General features: G+C 41.1%; 1 protein-coding gene across 1 annotated transcript in view; it reads left to right on the top strand.

Annotated features, from left to right (window-relative positions):
* Window positions 1-1393: 1393 nt before the first annotated feature.
* RNF11 (ring finger protein 11) overlaps window positions 1394-19427 on the top strand; it is a 54228-nt gene continuing 36194 nt past the window's right edge. The window contains exon 1 of the mRNA XM_066269222.1: window positions 1394-2002. Within this exon, the coding sequence (XP_066125319.1) occupies window positions 1880-2002 (123 nt within the window). The 5' untranslated portion in view covers window positions 1394-1879. The remainder of the gene's footprint in view (window positions 2003-19427) is intronic.

The following is a 19427-nucleotide window of genomic DNA, read 5'->3' as shown; positions in this document are numbered from 1 at the left end:
TGCAGTGGCCTGGGATGCTGAGGACCCAGTTTCAAAACCCTGAGGTTGCCGGCTTGAGCGCAGGCTCATCTGGCTTGAGTGTGGACTCACCAGCTTGTGCACAGGGTCACTGGCTTGGCTGGAGCCCGGGTTAAGGCATATATGAGAAAGCAATCAATGAACAACTAAGGTGCTGCAATGAAGAACTCTCCCTTTCTCTCTCTCTAAAAAAAGAGGGGGAGTTAAAACCCACTTCTTGTCCTTTTGTTGAATAAATATTAGGAGCATCCCATCATTCTTGTCTTCCTTTGCATACACTGCTTTTTGTGTTGTTTGTTCATTCAACCAAGAAGAAAGCCTACTCTCCCTCAGGCAATGTGCCAGGCCTTGCATAGTGGAGGGACAGATGATTCAGCTTGATCAGACTGTGACAGAGAAAAGCCCAGGACTGAAAGCACAGAGAAGGTGACTAACACAGAATGGAGGGTCAAGAGAGGCTTCCCAGGAGAAATGAAGTTGATTCCAGGAAGGCCAATTTGGAATAATGGTTAGCCTGAGGGAGGTAGAGGGTCTGGAGTGAGTTTCTGTTAAAGAAACAATACGGGTAAAGGCCTCAACCAGAGGAAACAGTTTTCTAGATAACTGCAAGTATTTAGACAGCCTAGAGTTTAGAATCTGTGAAGAGACAATGCTGCTAATGAGATTAGGAAGGTAAACAGATTTGTAAACCATTTAAAAATTAATACTTAGTCATAACAGTATTGGGAAGCTACTGAAGGTTTTAAACAAAATAATATGATCAGATTTACATTTTAGAAAAGATATTTAACTGTGCAAATAATGGATTGGATAGGGGTAACGGTGAATGCACAGAGAACAGCTTTTAGAGTATTGCAATAGTGTGAGTCAGAAATGGTGGTGGCTTGGACTATGGTGGTAGGGATGCAAAGAAATAGAACAATCTGATATACATACAACTGGAGGAAGAATCTCTGTCTGGGATGTAGGAGATTAAGGAAGTGATTGGATAGATAGTGAAGGTTCCTTAGTGAGCTTGGACTTTCTCTTCAACAGATAAAGGGAGAAGCCATTTAAGATTTTAACCATGGGAGTGATAGCTTCAGATAAAGGTGTATAAATAGATCACTAGGCAGAAGGCAGTGAGAAGACTGTCAGAACAGCGCACAAGTAAGAGCTGAGACGAGCGGGGAGGGAGAAGTGGCTGTGGGGAGACACCGGAGACTTCTGAGTGCTAGAGAGGTTTGGGAGTCACATACGGAGAATAAGCAGAACAGACACAGCCCCGGGGAACAGCTGGGGCGGGAGGGGGCGGGGCGGAGCTGCCCACGCCTCCCGGCGCCGGGGGCGGGCCCAGAACACGCACAGCGGCGTGACGCAGGGCCGCAGCTGGCCTCGTTTCGGCTGCCGTCGCCGCTTTGAGGCGGAGTAGGATGAGGCCCGCGGCCGCGGCTCGGGCGTCTGCAGGGGCAGGAGCAGCTGAGGCAGCAGCTGAGGCAGCCGCGACGGCCGCGCCCCCCCCTCCTGACCTGGATTAGGCCCAGCAGCTCCGCGGCCGCCGCCGCCTCGCGGGGGGGCGGGGTGGGGAAGTGTCTCGTCTCCCCGCCCGCCCCCCCCCAGCACACCGCCGTCTCGCTGGAGGCTTCTGCTGCGACCCCAGCGGAGCCCGCGGCCCAGCCTTGAGCCTCCACCCCCGGGGGCTGGCATGAGCGGCCGTTCGGCGGCGCCGGGGGGCGGGGGAGCCGCCGCCGCCTGAGCCCCAGCCTGCCGCCCAGCCCCACCTCGCTGACCGAGGCTGACCGCGGGGCTTGCGAAAGACCCCGCCACTGCTTTCTGTCCCCTCCCCCCGCCGCCCCCAGGTCACACACCGTAGCCCCGGAAGATGGGGAACTGCCTCAAATCCCCCACTTCGGATGACATCTCCCTGCTTCACGAGTCTCAGTCCGACCGGGCTAGTTTTGGCGAGGGGACGGAGCCGGATCAGGAGCCTCCGCCGCCATATCAGGTAGGGGAGGGTGTGTGTTGGGAAGAGGGGGTGCGAGGAGTAACTGCAGCGCCGGCCGAGGTTGAGGGGGCTTCGAGGCTGTCACGGGCCCTGGCCTCGGCAGGGCCTGGCCTGGGGGGCGTTGACCCCCGTAGGGCTGGGTTTGAGGGTGGCTGCTTTCTACTGTCAGAATTGGGGGGGGGGGTCCTTTACCTCTTCTGAAGCACGGTGTGGGAATGGTATTCCGACCTTGAGTTCTGGGATCGGAGTATGTGATCATCTCTCCGTGGCCGGCGGCTGCTGGTTGGCTGGTGGAGCTGGAAATGACCTTTTCCTTTATGTGTGGATCGTGGGGTCTGAGCTCTGGAGATGATTTCCTCATAGCTCCGCCACCTGGATTATGGGTTCTGGATGGGTGGTTGCCCTCCACCCCATTTGTATTTTCATGTGTGATCATCCTCTTTGCCCCCTCTCCACTTCCCCTCCCCTGTTTGTGTTAACTGGATCTGGTAGGTGTTCATTTCTCCTGCTTGGGAGAAGATCTTCAAGTGGTGATTTTAGTTCCACCATATCAAGAGTAACCTTTTATTTTAAGTTACTTATTTATATGTATATATTAATTTTTTAGCTCCTCTTTCTTTACCCCATGATACACCTATTAAACGTTCTGATTTAAAACTTAGATTGTCTTGAACTTTGGAAACCCTTAAACCTGATCTCAGAAATACCTTCTGTTACTTGTGGTTCTCTCATTGTATGGAAGGCTTTCTCCTAGTTTTCATTGCTTTTTGTACATCAGTCAGCATCCCCAGATGTGTTTACACAATTAATAAAGAACTAAGCCCTCTTGAGAAAACTCAAGATATGTGGATGTTAAAATCCATAATATATACAAACCTTTTCTCTACTTAGTTTTAAATGATATTGGTTAAAAACTTTTTTTCCAGAAGGGCTTGCATAGTTAAGGGGCTTAATTTTTTTCCTGAAGGGATTTAAGTTTTCTAACTGGGCAGTCTCCTTTGTTGTTTCATGGTGACATCATTATCTAGTGTTATTCTTTTCTCATTCCTGTGTAAACCAGTGTCTCATGACACCAGAAAAACCTGATCACACAAGTTGGTTTTCTGGATTAAAGCCTTCAGGGGCCTTTCATAAATACCAGTCAAGTCCAGTCTTAATGGTGGCATACAGAAACCTCCATGACTTATCTCACCTTCTGTATTCCAGGCCTGCCACATGCACCAGCCTGTTCATACCTCTTTGCCTTTGCTCCATTTGCTGCCTCTGCTTGAAGCCCTTCCCCCAAGGTCAGCCAGGTGAACATCTAATCCTCTTTAGAACTCAGCTCTGCAGTCACCTTATTTCTGGAGTCCCGCCCTGAATCCATCACTCCCTTGTTTGTGTCTCCCTGGGCCCTGTATACATCCATAAACAGCACATAGAACACCTGACTGTTAATATCCTCGTTTAATTAGATATATGTCTTATTCTTCAGGCATTTCCCTCCTCCCATAGTGTAACTGCTTGCAGGTAGGGATCCTGTGTCTGTCTCCTGTTTGCTGTCGTATCCCCAGCATTTGGTTGGCTCTTGGTAGATACTCAGTGTGGTGGGATAACTGAAGACTGTAAGCCCTGGAGAACAGGATATACGTTCCCCAATGCTCTGTACAATTTCTGGCCCAGAAAACACTTAAATGTTGAATGAATTAGTGAATTTGAATTCAGTATTATGTTTTTAAGTTCACACACCCATTTCTTCCGAAGAATTGTCACAGGGAGTCCCTTTAAAAATTGAAGCTAAATCTGGATGTCTTTCTGAATCTTTGAAGAAAATAAATTGTTTATATTTTACTTTTCATTACCCTCAAAATACAATAAGAATATGTATGTGCTTATTTCAGTTTCATGAGCAAATTTTTGTAGAGGTATGAATTTTTATTTCAGAATCCCCTTTCATGTTCCCTAACCCCTTTCCAGGCAAATTGAATATCTTTGACTTATTCCCCTTTTTCTCTTACCCTTATAACATAGTGTCGAGAATTGTGTTTGCCTTTTCCAAGAGGACTAGATGATAATGAGAGTTGTTTTTTTTTTAAAGTTTATTTTATTTAAAAAAAAATTTTATAAAGATATTATTTATTCATTATAGAGAAGGGAGAGAGAGAGAGAAGGGGGGAGGAGCAGAAAGCATCAATTCCCATATGTGCCTTGACCAGGAAAGCCCAGGGTTTTGAACCAGCAACCTCAGCGTTTCCAGGTTGACACTTTATCCACTGCGCCACCACAGGTCAGGCGATAATGAGAGTTTTCTTTGTTTTTGTTTTTGTTTTTTGGCATCATGGAGGAACAAGTTTTGAAACATGTTATTTGTGACAGTGAGTGTTTTTTTGTGGTTGCCTTTTCCTGAAATGAATGGCCCAGATGCTGATAGGTAAATTTGGTAAAATTGAAAGAAGATAATTTCTTTTTAAAATGGGAGCATAAAAAGAGAAACTTGGGTTAGAAAAAAATTTGTGCCCCCTAAAGGAAATAAGATTTAGGTGACCTAAGAAACACCAATCCAAGGTAGATGATTTATATTTTCAGTAGACAAAGGTAACATTTTTTTTGCTTAAGTAGTATATAATTAGCAGAGCTACAGGCATATTGGCTAATTTCTTTAAAGAATAGTCTCAGTGCAGTAGGATTAATTTTTTTTTATAAAGGAAATAGCTGATTAAAGGAGCCCAATGGTATTTTTTTGTAGTGAGTAGTTAAAAGAGATCTATGTGTTTGTGTTGCACAATGTAAATAAACGGCAAGAGCTCTATATAGCAAACTTTAAAAACTTTTTTTTTTTTATTTGATTTTAGCGAGAAAGGAAGGGAGGGAGGAAGAATGAGAAACATTCATCTGTTCGTGTACGTGCCCAGAGATCAGATGGCAACCTCTGTGCTTTAGGATGATGCTCTAAACCAGGGGTCTCAAACTCGCGGGCCGCATGCGGCCCGCCAAACAATTTTGTGCGGCCCGCAGACTAATCCATGGGCTTACTTAATTTTATCCAAAATATTTTGAACTTCGTGGATTAGTCTGCGGGCCGCACAAAATTGTTTGGCGGGCCGCGAGTTTGAGACCCCTGCTCTAAACCAACTGACCTATCTGGCCAGGGCTAAACTTTTTAATAAGTTCCAGTTATTTTCTATTAACAGAATCTGACAGATTTTTTTATTTAGCAAAAAGTAAGCACTGCACCATTAAAAGTTTATAGGAAGTATATATTTCTGTCCTGAGTTTCTTTAGTAGCCTCCTAACTGGTCTCCCTTGCCTTCCCAATAGTTTTTTCTTAACTCAGCAGCCAGAGTGATTCTGATAAAACAGCATGACACCCTGCTCAGCTTCTGTGGATTCCCATTTCATTCAACATAAAAGCCAAATTCCTTACAGTATCCCATAAAGTCTATATAATCTATATCCTCTGCCCCATACATACCTCTCTTGATACCTCTACTACCTCCCCCCCTTACTGGCTTTCCATTAGCCTTTCTGGCTTCCTTGTTCCTAGGATACTCCAGAACCTTGCTCTGGTTTCTGTGCCTGGAGTGCTCTTACCACAGGTATCACTATGACTGACTCCCTTACCTTCAGTTCTTTACTCAAATGACATTTTCTTAAACCCTCTCTGACCACCCTATTTAAAATTGCAACTTGCAAAAAGATCCTGGAATTCTTCCTTACACTGTTCTGTTCTCCCTCATAGTATTTATTACTTTCTAACACACTTATCTTACTATGTTTGTTTATTATTATCTGTCTCTTCCCACTAAGCAAATGTGATTTTTTATTTTTTTATTTTTTTTTATTTTTGCACTTTTCCGAAGCTGGAAACAGGGAGGCAGTCGGACAGAGCCTCAGCCAAAGTGCAGAGGTTGCCAGTTCCATCCCTGGTCAAGGCACATACAGGGATAGATTGGTGTCTCTTTCCCCTCTCCCTTCTCCCTTCTCCCTTCTCCCCTCTCCCCTCTCTCAGTAAAATAAACATTAAAAAAAAAATGACATTCTTTTTCCTGACTGGTGGTGGCACAGTAGATAGAGTGTCGACCTGGAACATTGAGGATCCAGGTTCAAAAACCCTAGGTCACTGGCTTGAGTATGGGATCATCAGCATCGTCCCATGGTCGCTGGCTTGAAGCCCAAGGTTACTGGTCTGAGCAAGGGGTTACTGGCTCAGCTGGAGGCCCCCCCAAGGCATGTATGAGAATAACTAAAGTCAGTCAATGAATAAAGTGCCAAAACTAAGAGTTGATGCTTCTCATCTGTCTCCCTTTCTGTCTATCCTCTCTCCTCTCTCTCTCAAAAAAAAGTGACATTCTGTTAACAGCTTAATCATTAAACAAGAACAAAAACCACTTAACAGTTCTATCTGAATGTGTAAATATTGGTTTCTCTTATTTTTGTAGTAATTATATATTGTAATTTGAGATTTACTAATGTCTTCCTCCTCTGCTACACTTTGTGATTGATACATTTGATACATTTTAAAATCAGAAGTAAAATCAATTATTGTTAATACAGCATTGAATGCAAGTGTAGCTGTGGTTTTGGAGTCTGATGGATCAAACTCTGGCTGTCACACGCATGTAAAATATGAAGGATTTATCCTTGGTGGTTGGTGCAGTGGATAGAGCCTCCTGGAACACAGAGGTTGCTGGATTGATCCTGAGGACACCAGCTCTAACTGGAGGTCACTGGTTTGAGCCCCGATCAGGGGCTCATATGAGTAGCAATCAATGGCTGCATAACTAAGTGGAACAATAAGTTGATGCCTCTCTCTCTCTCTCCCCCCTCCTTCCCCCCTACTTCCTCCTTCCTTCTGGGGGGAAAAAAAAAAAAAATATATATATATATATATACACACACACACACACACACACACACACACACACACACGAAGAGAGTTTATTAGGTTTTGTTGTGGGTTTTTTGTTGTTGTTTTTTGTATTTTTTCTGAAGTTGGAAACGGGGAGGCAGTCAGACAGACTTCCATATGCGCCCAACTGGGATCCACCTGGCATGCCCACCAGGGGGCGATGCTCTGCCCATCTAGGGCGTTGCTCTGTTGCAACCAGAGCCTTCTAGCGCCTGAGGCAGAGGCCACAGAGCCATCCCCAGCGCCCCAGCCAACTTTGCTCCAGTGGAGCCTTGGCTGCAGGAGAGGAAGAGAGACAGAGAGGAAGGAGAGGGGGAGGGGTGGAGAAGCAGATGGGCGCTTCTCCTGTGTGCCCTGGCTGGGAATCGAACCCAGGACTCCTGCATGCCAGGCTGATGCTTTACCACTGAGCCAACCAGCCAGGGCCAGTTTTGTTGTGTTTTGAGTTTTTTTTCACAAATAACAAAACATAACATTTTGGGTATTTCAAATTGTGACTGAATAAAGCTTTCTTTTTTTTTTTTAAGTTTGGTCTCTTCGTAGAACTCATTAAAGGTAAACTCCCCTCCTTTAAAAATCTAGAATATAATGTAATTAAAGTGCTTATTTTTAAGCATTTAAAGCTGTAATATCTTGGCTTTTCGATACCTTGATGAAGTTAAATTCAAGTAACTAAAGATTTTTTTTTTTAACTAAAGATGTTTTTATGTTTTATTTTGTTTACTATTTTGATAGAAATTACCTCAAAATATATTTAACATATCTTGGTCTTCTTGAATAAATTGTTTAACTTAAAAAAATACCCTATGGGATTATCTGAGATCTTATTCCCTGCGTTGTTGTCAGTTTGGCTCAAATAACCTCATAATTTAAAAAATGCCCTATGTATGAAATTGTATTCTTTCCCTCTTGAAGTTCCACCTCTCTTTGTTGAGGTACAGATCAACTCCAACCTCTTAATAAAATCTTCCCTGACCATTTCTCCTCTCTCACTTCTGATTTTATTTGTACTGTATTATTTATCTAGAAATCACATATTACCTTCTAAATTAACTCTGGTGCTTTAACATTATTTTTCCAGATTACAATTTTCTAATAAAGTGTGGTCCCAGTGCACCGGGATCCTGGATTCTGTCCTTGGCTCGGGGCATATAGGAGAAGTACTGAGCACACAACTAAATGGAACTAAGCCTAACAAGTTGATGCTTATCTCTCTTGCTAAAATTAATTTAAAAAAAACAATAGGACTTCCTCAGGGAAGTCTTCAAAAAAAAAATTAGAATGATGCTAAATTTTCTAGGTGGAGTGGAATGGTACCTTACACATTGTAGACACCCAGTGACTAACTCAGAAATGTGCCATCTCCCTCTCATTCTGTCACCACCATAATCGGGATCCTGATTACCTCACAATAACCTAATGGACATCTCCTCTCCTCCCCATTAATTTAATTTCTTGCTGCTAGATAGATTCTATTCATATCAGATCCCTTACTTTTTAATCCTTAGTGATTCTTCATGACTCATCCCTGAAAATCTCTTAGATCTCTGTCAAAATCAAAATCTGTCGCCTTACTATATATACTTTTCCAGATTTTTGAGTCTGACTCTAGTCAGTGGACAGTTTGCTGTAATCTATATATGCCTTCTGATTTCTGTCCTCTGTCTTTGGTCATTCTATTCCCATTGCCAGGAATGTTCTTCCCTTAATTTCCAATGTAAATTATAGCTTTCAAGGCCCAACTCAAATGCCATGAATCCTTTTCTGATCTCCCCCAACATGACTAATTTCTTAATCTGAACTCCTTCAGGAGTTCATTTACCATCCTTAGGACACTTTCTTCACCCTTCCTACTTTTTTTTTTCCTTCCTATTTAATTTTAATTATTTATAGCAACTCCCATTAGAATCCAAGTCTGTTGATTCATCTTTGCTTGCTAGAAGTATGCTTTTCACATAGCAGATACTCAAATACTTTAGTAAATGTGAAAACCAGTTAGGTTTTTCTGTAAGAGTGTGCGTCTGTATAAATTGTTCCCAGAATCATGTGCTTTAGTGTTTGGCCTTTGTACTTTAAAGGGTTCTGCTGTTTTCACTGCCACATTAACTATTTTTATCTGACTGTATTTAGTTTTGTCCTGTCACTTCTAATTTATAAAGTGCATGAGCTTTGGGCAAGTTAATCTTTCTGTATCTTTTTCATTTGAGTTTGGTTTGTGTTCTATGTAATTCAGCTTGCCTTGGTCTTTTTTAAATAAATAAGCAAAGGTTTTGGGGGGTGTTTTTTTGCTTATTTACTTATAATCTTTGTTGCAGAGGTTTTGTTTATGCCTGATCTGCTAGTCTGGATGTCCTTTAATTAAGGCTGATTCTTTGCCATTAAGAATGTATGCACCTTTAAGAGTAGGACAGTCTGTATGTCACTTTAATTCTAGAGCTAATTATAGAGTAACTTGAGAAGATAGGGTAATGAGTTACTTGGTACATAAGATCCAAAAACTTGACTTTCTTAAAATATTTTTTAGTTAATATTTTCTAGAAACCTTCATATTTTATTGTAAAATTTAGATCTTTAGAAATCTTAATATAATACTTTAGAATGGGATTCTTTTTTAAAAGATCTTAATTTAATTTGGTTTCTTTTAAACTGAAAAATTGTCACAGAATGGCTACTGTAGGTTCTCCCTGACTTTGTTCAACTTGTGCCCCTTCTTTCTGCTTTCTGTCTTTATTATGTCTCGAGCTATGTTAAAATCTTTTTTTTTTTTTTTTTTTTTTTAATCTTTCTGAAGCTGGAAACGGGGAGAGACAGACAGACTCCTGCATGCGCCCCACCGGGATCCACCCGGCACGCCCACCAGGGGCAACGCTCTGCCCACCAGGGGGCATGCTCTGCCCCTCCGGGGCGTCGCTCTGCCGAGACCAGAGCACTCTAGCGCCTGGGGCAGAGGCCAAGGAGCCATCCCCAGCGCCCGGGCCATCTTTGCTCCAATGGAGCCTTGGCTGCGGGAGGGGAAGAGAGAGACAGAAAGGAAGGAGGGGGGGTGGGGGTGGAGAAGCAAATGGGCGCTTCTCCTATGTGCCCTGGCCGGGAATCGAACCCGGGTCCCCCACACGCCAGGCCGACGCTCTACCGCTGAGCCAACCGGCCAGGGCAATACAACTGGAATTAAATGTATTTCTTTGGTCATCATGTCTCAAGCCATTTTTTAATAGAATTATCTTCTCTGTATTATCTTCCTTCAAGCAAAAGAGTTAGGGATGATATATTTCTATCATTTATTCAAACAGGTTATTTTAAAACATAGGCTGTCACAAATTTCCAGAAATTGATTCCTTACCAGTAACTTTTAATAATAAACTTAACAAACACTTATGATATTGCTACCATGCTCAGAATTTAGGTTTTTTGCAATTATGATAAAAATGAAATTAATAGTGAGGTGATGAAAATACTAAAGACTCACACAAAATGGAAATGTGAGTGAAAGATATAAGGAAAAGCTGGCTTAGTGACAGCCAAAGTGTGTGCTTTTAATGGCATAAGAGATTGCTACATGCAATAGAGAAGTAAAATGATAACGGAGAACTAAATATATTTTCTGCTCTTGGAGAATCTGCCTGACCTTTTGATTTTGACATTCAATTTGGCTTTATGGTATGTTGATTTTGAAGTCTCCGAGTTCCTTTATTTTAACTGATTAAGAATACTTTGAGTTCAGTTTAATGTGAATGCATATATATCTATCTTTTAATTAAATAGCCAACCTGGAGTGTGCTCCCAGGGGCCAGTTGAGTAATTATTTTATTACTTAATCCAGAGAGCATACTGTAAAGTAACTAATAGATCTGAAAGTGTGAGAAAGAAAGCAGTCCTCTAGATTTATTTGTTTCCAAGTTTATTAAAATTCTTTGAATTTCTTATGAAGCTGAATGGCTTTAAGAAGAGTGAGACTTTTATAACTGAAACTAGTTAAGTTTTAACTAGTTATAACCCAACTAGTTAAAATTACAGATGATTTTGTATAACCATTTAATTCTCATATTTGTGGGGGGGGGAACAGTTACCACAAACTGAGCACCTAGGCTTTATGGGTAAAAAAGCAGTGCTATTTTTTTTTTTTTTTTTTTTTTATGGGTTTCCATGTGGGCAGCACCATCTTTTTTTTTTAAGATTTTTAAAAAAATTTTTAAAAATTTTATTTATTCATTTTAGAGAGGAGAAAGGGAGAGAGAGAGACAGAGGGGGAGAGAGAGAGGAGAGAGAGACAGAGAGAGAAGGTGGGGAGGAGCTGGAAGCATCAACTCCCAAATGTGCCTTGACCAGGCAAGCCCAGGGTTTCAAACCGGCAACCTCAGCATTTCCAGGTCGACGCTTTATCCACTGCGCCACCACAGGTCAGGCAAAAGCAGTGCTCTTAATACCTATTTTCTGTCAGCCCCAAGTTTGTGTTAGGCACCCAAGGGAAAGGAGAAGTGAGTCCTTTTTTTTTTTTTTTTTTTTTTATTTTTTTATTTTATTTATTTTTTTTTTTTTTCATTTTTCTGAAGCTGGAAACAGGGAGAGACAGTCAGACAGACTCCCGCATGCGCCCGACCGGGATCCACCCGGCACGCCCACCAGGGGCGGTGCTCTGCCCCCCAGGGGGCGATGCTCTGCCCATCCTGGGCGTCGCCATATTGCGACCAGAGCCACTCTAGCGCCTGAGGCAGAGGCCACAGAGCCATGCCCAGCGCCCGGGCCATCTCTGCTCCAGTGGAGCCTTGGCTGCGGGAGGGGAAGAGAGAGACAGAGAGGAAAGCGCGGCGGAGGGGTGGAGAAGCAAATGGGCGCTTCTCCTGTGTGCCCTGGCCGGGAATCGAACCCGGGTCCTCCGCACGCTAGGCCGACGCTCTACCGCTGAGCCAACCGGCCAGGGCTAGAAGTGAGTCCTTTATCCCTGAGGAATTAGCATTTTAGTTAAGGGGACAAGATTAATGTATAATATATACATAAAACTGTTAATTCAGTGTGAAATAGTATATAATCAAGTATTTCATTGTTTGATGTAGACTTGGAAGTTGGGGGATCAGTTTGTGATTAGGCTGAGGATCCTAAATTTATTTTTCAGGTTTTGAAGACTTCAGATGAAGCCTTATATGAACATCAGTGTAAAAAATGAGTAAAACCAAAAGATCTGCCCTTATTAAACTATGAGTGAGGGAGCTTGGAGCCAAAAGAATAATGAGTAGGGGGTAAGCATGAATTCCAAGGTAGCTGTATATAATCTTATACAGTTCAAGTGTAACATACAGGGGTGGGCAAAAGTAGGTTTACAGTTATACAAATAAATACTACTGTAATTAATAAATGATAATACAAGAGTAAACTTTCGTGTACTTATACCTGTAAACCTACTTTTGCCAACCTTGTATATGTGTATGTAAACCTTTTTATTGTTTATATACAATAATCATTATATTTTTAACAGTATAGCTAACAGTATCTTAATTATATAGCCTATTTCCACCCACCCCCAAAAGACTCCCTTATACCCCATTCAACAGTCAATACCTCTTCCACAAAGACAACCATTATTTTGACCTCTTATAACCATAATTATGTTTTTTCTAGTTTTGAAGTCAAATAGAATAGTTTGTTCAGCATTGTGAAATTCATTTGTGTTCTTACAAGTATGTGAAAGTTCGTATTATTTTTCATTGCTGTACAGTATTCATTTGTATAAGTTTATTCTACTGTTAATATATGTTTAGGTTATGTTAATTTTGGCTGTATAAATCTCTATGAACATTGTTTTTTATATACTTAATGTACATAAGCACCTGCTTATTTTGAGTATATATCCAGGAGTGGAATTGCTTTGTAATGGAGCAGTTATATATTTAGTTACAGAAATCTTCAAAAATACAGAGAAGTTGACAGAATTGTTTGGACACCTGTACTTCCACCACTTAGATTCTGCAGTTAATATTTTGCCATACTCATTTTATTTCTTTTTTTTAGAGACAGAGAGAGAGAGATAGGGACAGACAGACAGGAACGGAGAGAGATGAGAAGCATCAATCATTAGTTTCTTGTTGCAACATCTTAGTTCATTGATTGCTTTCTCATATGTGCCTTGACCGGGGCCTTCAGCAGACCGAGTAACCCCTTGCTCGAGCCAGCGACCTTGGGTCCAAGCTGGTAAGCTTTGCTCAAACCAGATGAGCCCGCGCTCAAGCTGGAGACCTCAGGGTCTCAAACCTGGGTCTTCTGCATCCGAGTCTGACACTCTATCCAGTACGCCACCGCCTGGTCAGGATTGCCATACTCATTTTAACATATATCCATCCCTCTATCAATCCATCATGTTTTTTGATGCATTTCAAAATAAGTTGCCAAATAGTTTTCTAAAGTGGTTTCACCAGTTTACACTCCAGTCAGTAATATATGAGTTCTATTTGCACTACATCCTTAACAGCACCTTGTATTAGCAGTCTCATTTTACACAATTTGACAGTATGTAAGAAGTATTTTTGTGGTTTTAATTTGCATTTTTCCAATGAGAGATATATCCCAAATTACATACTAATATGTGTCTTATTGTGACTGACCTCTTTCACTTCATAATGTTTTCAGGATTCATCTATGTATGTTATGGCATGTAGCAGGACCTCATTCCTTTTTATTGTGAAATATTCTGTTGTATGGATGGATTTACCTCATTTTGTTTAGCCATTCATTAGTTGATGAGCATTTGAGTTTCTACTTTTTGGCTGTTATGAATGCTGCTATGAACATTTATTTACAAGGTTTTATACAGATGTGTTTTCATTTATCTTGGTTCTGTACCTACTAGTGGAATTGCTGTGTCATAATTCCGTGTTTAACCTTTTGAGGAATTGCCTGTTTTCCAAAGCACTTGTACCATTTTACATACCCACCAGCAGTGCTGAAGGGTTCCAGTTTCTGCATGATGTTCTCAAAACTTACTGGGGTTTTTTAATTATTTTTACTATAACCGTCCTAGTGGCTATAAAGTATTGCATTGTGGTTTATATTGTATTTCCCTAAAGGCTAATAATGTTGAGCATCTTTTCAGGTGCTTGTTGGTCATTTGTATATCTTTGGAGAAGTGTCTGATCAGATCTTTTGCCCATTTTTGCCCATTTTAATGTCTCTTTATTATTGAGTTGTAAGAGTTTTTTATATATTCTAGTCCCTTGTCAGATGTGTGAGTTGCAAAAGTTATCTACCATGTTGTGATTGTCTTCACTTTGTTGTCATAGTATTATGTGAAGCACAAAAGTTATTCTGATGGAATTCAGTTTATTTTCTAAGTTATTTTTAGCTCACAGGTATATAATCCATTTGGAGTTAATTTTTGTGTATAGTATAAGGAAGGGTCAAATTTATTCTTTTGTGTGTGACTATCCTGTTACAGCACTATTTGTCAAAAAGAGTATCCTTTCCCCATTGTCTTGGCATTCCTGCCCAAAATCAGTTGTTCGTAAGTGTAAGGGTTTATTTCTGGAGTCTTCAGTTATGTTCCATTGGCCTATATATCTGTCTTTAATGGTAGTACTTTAATGCTAGTACTACAAAGCTAGTCCACTAGCTTTGTAATAAATTTTGCATGAATTTTGTAATGAATCTTCCAGCTGTGTTCTTATTATTCAACTATTCTTAACCGTCACTATTCTTAGTTTTTTGTAATTCCATATGAATTTTAGGATCAGCTGTCAATTTGTGCAAATAAGCCAGCTGGGATTTTGATAGGACCAAAATGAACCTACATTGAAACATCATTATTACCCAAAGTCCATAGTTTACATTAGGGTTTACTCTTGGTGGTGGTGTACACTCTATGAATTTGGACAATGTAGAATGACTTGGTTCTACCATTATAGCATCATACAGCATAGTTTCCCTCCTCTGAAAATTCTCTGTGTTCCATCTATTCATCCCTCCCTCCTCCTAACCCCTGGCAGCCAATGATCCTTTTACTATCTCCTTGAGGTTCCTCCATGGCAGTGGTAGTCACCCTGGTCCCTACCGCCCACTAGTGGGTGTTCCAGCTTTCATGGTGGGCAGTAGAGGAGCAGCCAAAGTATAAATAAAAAGATAGGTTTAACTATAGTAAATTGTTTTATAAAGATTTATTCTGCCAAACTTAGCGAAAATCCGACATAAAGTACTTGGTAAGTAATTATTATTATATGCTTTAACTTGCTGTAACTCCGCTTTATAAATTTTATAAAGTAAAGTTACTTCCCTACTTTATAAATCACCATTACTGTGGAACCGGTGGGCAGTTAGAAAATTTTACTACTAACAGAGATACAAAAGTGGGCAGTAGGTATACAAAGGTTGACTACCCCTGCTCCGTGGCTTTCCATGGTTTGTAGCTCATTTCTTTTTAGCACTGAATAGTATTTCATTGTCTGAATTTACCACAGTTTTGTTTTTTTTACAGTTCACCTTTGTTGGGTAAACAAATGTTATTTAAGTTTGCTCGCTGGTATTGGGGTAGTTCCTTGTGTGTATAGTCTGTGAAAGGCTGCAGGTGCTTGCCCTCAGAGCAGCAGATTACAAATTGCAGATTGCCTTCCTGCTTGGGAGGGGCCATTTTTGCTATTGTTTGCTGGAGAAAGGGTTTTTTGCCCCAGCCTGTTTTGCTGGGCAGAGGAGTGCAGAGAGATTCCAGAGAGAGGCAGAGAGAGAGTCCAGAGGGAGAATCCGGAAGGTGAGTCCGGAGAATGAGTCTGGGTTGTGGAACCGGAGACCAAGACAGGGCTTGGGAGCTGTGAGTTCCACCTGGCCTGTTTGGCCGGGGGGTGCGGAGATTGGTGGGGTCCTGAATGGGAGAAAGGGAAGCGGACTTCCCTGCCTGTTTGCTTGTTCGATGGTAGGAGACTTCAATAAATGGAATGGCCCACCATCTTCTGGCTCCACAGTTCCTTTACCGTCTGCCCAAATCCAGTTTGAACCTGTAGCTGCATGGCAGCTGCTAATGGCCTTACAACCTATTAAAGAACATCTTGGTTGCTTCCGGGGTTTGGCAGTTATTAATAAAGCTGCTGAAAACATGTGCAGGTTTTGGTGTGGACTTAAGTTTTTAACTCCTTTGGGTAAATAGGAAGGAACACAATTGCTGGATCATATTTGGTAAGAGTATGTTTACTTTTGTAAGAAACCACCCAGTGTCTTCCACAATGGCTGTGCCATTTTGTGTTCCCACCAGAAATGAGTGAGTTCCTGTTGTTCCACATCCTAAATAGCATTTGATATCAGTGTTTTGGATTTTCACCATTTCTAATAGGTGTATAGAGTGGTATTTTTTATTTATTTGTTTTAATTTGTAATTCCCAGTGCTTTTCAGTGTGATGACTCCCCCCTTCCCCTTAAGGTGGGACAGGATGGCAAGAGGTAAATGGTGTTGGATATTTTCTTTCCCTCACATTGAGGGCTAGAGCCACCTGGGTTTAAGTATTGCCCTTTCTTCAGCTAAAATACAGGGTCTGATAAAACCCCAGCAGGTTGACTATGGCAAAATAGTTTCTCCTGAGAGCTGGCCTTATTAGAATAGAATGCTCTGGTGTATGTCAAAATGGTTCTTTTTCTCCTCCCCCTTTTGGAAGCACAAGGGGATTTTTCTCTGATATTCACTGTGAGGATCTGGTAGAGCTCTTGAAGATAAAACTTATAAAAATGTGAGGTGTCCCCCTGGAGCTTTAACTCAGAGTTGTCCTCTCTGAGCTCCCAGCGGTCCATCAATTACAGTTCAGGTTTTCCTACCCCAGCATTGTTTGTGAACATGGTTCCTACTCTGGTAAGTTGTGATTTTCTGTATCCACCTGTGTGTCTCTTTAATTTTTGATTCAGTAGTCTGCATAGTGACCTCACTTCTCTGACTGATCTAAGATTTGTTGATTTTCAGTTTGTTTAGCTTTTTACAACTTGTTATTGTAGAGTGGCTACTTATAAATTCCTAACAGTTCAGACCAGAAACTAGAAGTTCTTTTCATAATAATTTTGTGAAAGTGATTATTGTTATTCCCATCTTATAGACGGAGAACCAGGCTTTGTATTAGAACTGACATCTTATGAGAATTGGGTTTTAGACAGTAGATGTAATTGCACAGCATGGCAGAGGAATTGTAGAAGAATGAAAGTAGATAATGATACACTAGATTTGACTGAAAGGCAGTCTTAGGAGCCTGGGAGTCCATTCCAATAGAGTGAATCTGTTAGAAAAATGGGATATTAGAATGAAGTGGTTATTATATAGTGGTAATTGAGGTAATGAGACTCCTTTATAATGAAGTGGGATGTCTAAAAATACACTGCTCACAAAAATTAGGGGATCAGGGACCTTGCAGATACTCCAATACTTTCAGCCTTTTGTTTACAGTAGTGCATTTTCACCAATGAAATAGAAGTTGGTTTTGCATCTCATTTGCATAGTCAAACAACTTTCTTTGACTTGTTTGCTTTTCTGATGTTCTTGTTTAATAAAAAATATCAAATGCTTCTTTTTTTTAATCACTTCATATTCATTTGGAAATATCCCCTAATTTTTGTGAGCAGAGTATATTTCATAAATCATATAATACAGTGTGTCCATAAAGCCATGGTGCACTTTTGACCGGTCACAGGAAAGCAACAAAAGACCATAGAAATGTGAAATCTGCACCAAATAAAAGAAAAACTCTCCCAGTTTCATACCTATTCAGTGCAGTTCAATGTGGGCTCACGCACAGATTCTTTAGGGCTCCTTAGGTAGCTGTCCCATATAGCCTCTACAGACTCGTCACTAACAGCCTACCAGAACAGGGTTTTTCCACCAAACTGCCGGTTTCCTTCAACTGCTTATCCCACTGCGTAATGTTATTCCTATGTGGTGGCGCTTCGTTATAAACATGCTGATATTCACGTTGCACTTTGGTCACGGATTCGAATTTAGCGAGCCACAGAACACACTGAACTTTCCTTTGTACCATCCACATCTTGACTGGCATGGCCATGGGCTGATCCGCTGTATACACAGTGTTACGTCATCATCTGCGCATGTGCACATGCTGCCACACATCATCCTACAGAAACTGGGAGGGTTTTCCTTTTATTTGGTGCAGATTTCACATTTCTATGGTCTTTTGTTGCTTTCCTGTGACCGGTCAAAAGTGCACCATGACTTTACGGACACACTGTAGTAGGTTTTATAGTGCACAGCTGTGTTCTGCTAAGTTGACAAAAATACCCCTGTGCATAACATCTATTTTGTTATTTGAACATAAGCAGAGCTGCCACTCATCAAAATGCTGAAGTTAGCAAAGTTTGTTTTTCATGTTCTCTTGTCCTCTTTTCTGTCCTCAATTGATGATTTCCTTTTACCTTTTTTTCCCCCATAGACATCAGGGCTCCCCGGCTAAGCTTTCTCTCCCAAATCAAAATAAAATATGGTACATTTATCATTAATTGATGCTAAGACACTAATTCCTGTCTATAAATTAATTGTAGTATGGCAGGTCCTTGAATAACATCATTTCCTTCAATGTGGTTTCGTTATAACATTAATGAGGGAAAAAAGAAGGATTCCTGGCTGGGGACACTGTCTGTGTGGAGTTGGCACATTTTCACTTCTGTGTGGTTTTCTCTGGGTACTCTGGTTTCCTACCACATCCAAAGATGTGCATATTGGGTGAATTGGTGTGTCTCAGTTCTAGTTTGAGTGAGTGTGGGTCTGTGTGAGTGCACCCTGTGATGAAAGAGCATCCTGTCCAACGGGGGTTCCCACCTTGTGCCGTGAGCTACTGGAAAGGGCTCTGTCTACACTCAGCTCTGAACTGGAATAAGTGGATTGGAGAATAATTATCTTACTTGCTTTTATTAATATTTCTTAAATGTGTGGGTAGCTCATATTTATTCAATTTTTAATATTAGAAGTGTTTGGGGCTTTATTTAGAAGTTTGGTGATGTTTTTGTGACCAAAAATATGCCATAGGAACTTAATTCTTATTTATATCAATTAGCCTATGGTAAAATTGCTTTCTTTATACTATGTTATTTCATTTAAATTTGTAGTTTCCAAGAATCTATTGGCAACATGAAGTGGGGACTTACTGCATGGTATGCATGTGTTTTATTTAGCATTATTTCCACTGGTCATTTGTATCCTAGTTTCTTGCCTTTTACTGTGATCTTTCCTATTTTTTCTTTTAAGATTTTACTTACTGATTTTATTGGGGGGGGATGTGTGAAAAGTACCAACTCATAGTTGCTTTACTTTAGTTCTTCATTGATTGCTTGTTATATGTACCTTGACCAGGCAAGCCCAGGGTTTTGAACAGGGGACCTCAGCATTCCAGGTTGGTACTTTATCCACTGTGCCGCCCCAGGCTAGGCTACTGTGGTAGTTTTTTTGTTTGTTTGTTTTGTATTTTTCTGAAGTGAGAAGGGGGTGCAGAGAGACAGACTCCCACATGTGCCCGACAGGGATCCACCCAGCATGCCCACTAGCAGGCAATGCTCTGCCCATCTGGGGCGTTGCTCTGTTGC

This window comes from Saccopteryx bilineata, chromosome 3 (genome assembly GCF_036850765.1).
Source record: "Saccopteryx bilineata isolate mSacBil1 chromosome 3, mSacBil1_pri_phased_curated, whole genome shotgun sequence".
In the NCBI taxonomy this organism is placed as follows: Eukaryota; Metazoa; Chordata; class Mammalia; order Chiroptera; family Emballonuridae; genus Saccopteryx; species Saccopteryx bilineata.
This window is presented reverse-complemented; position numbering and strand designations above follow the sequence as displayed.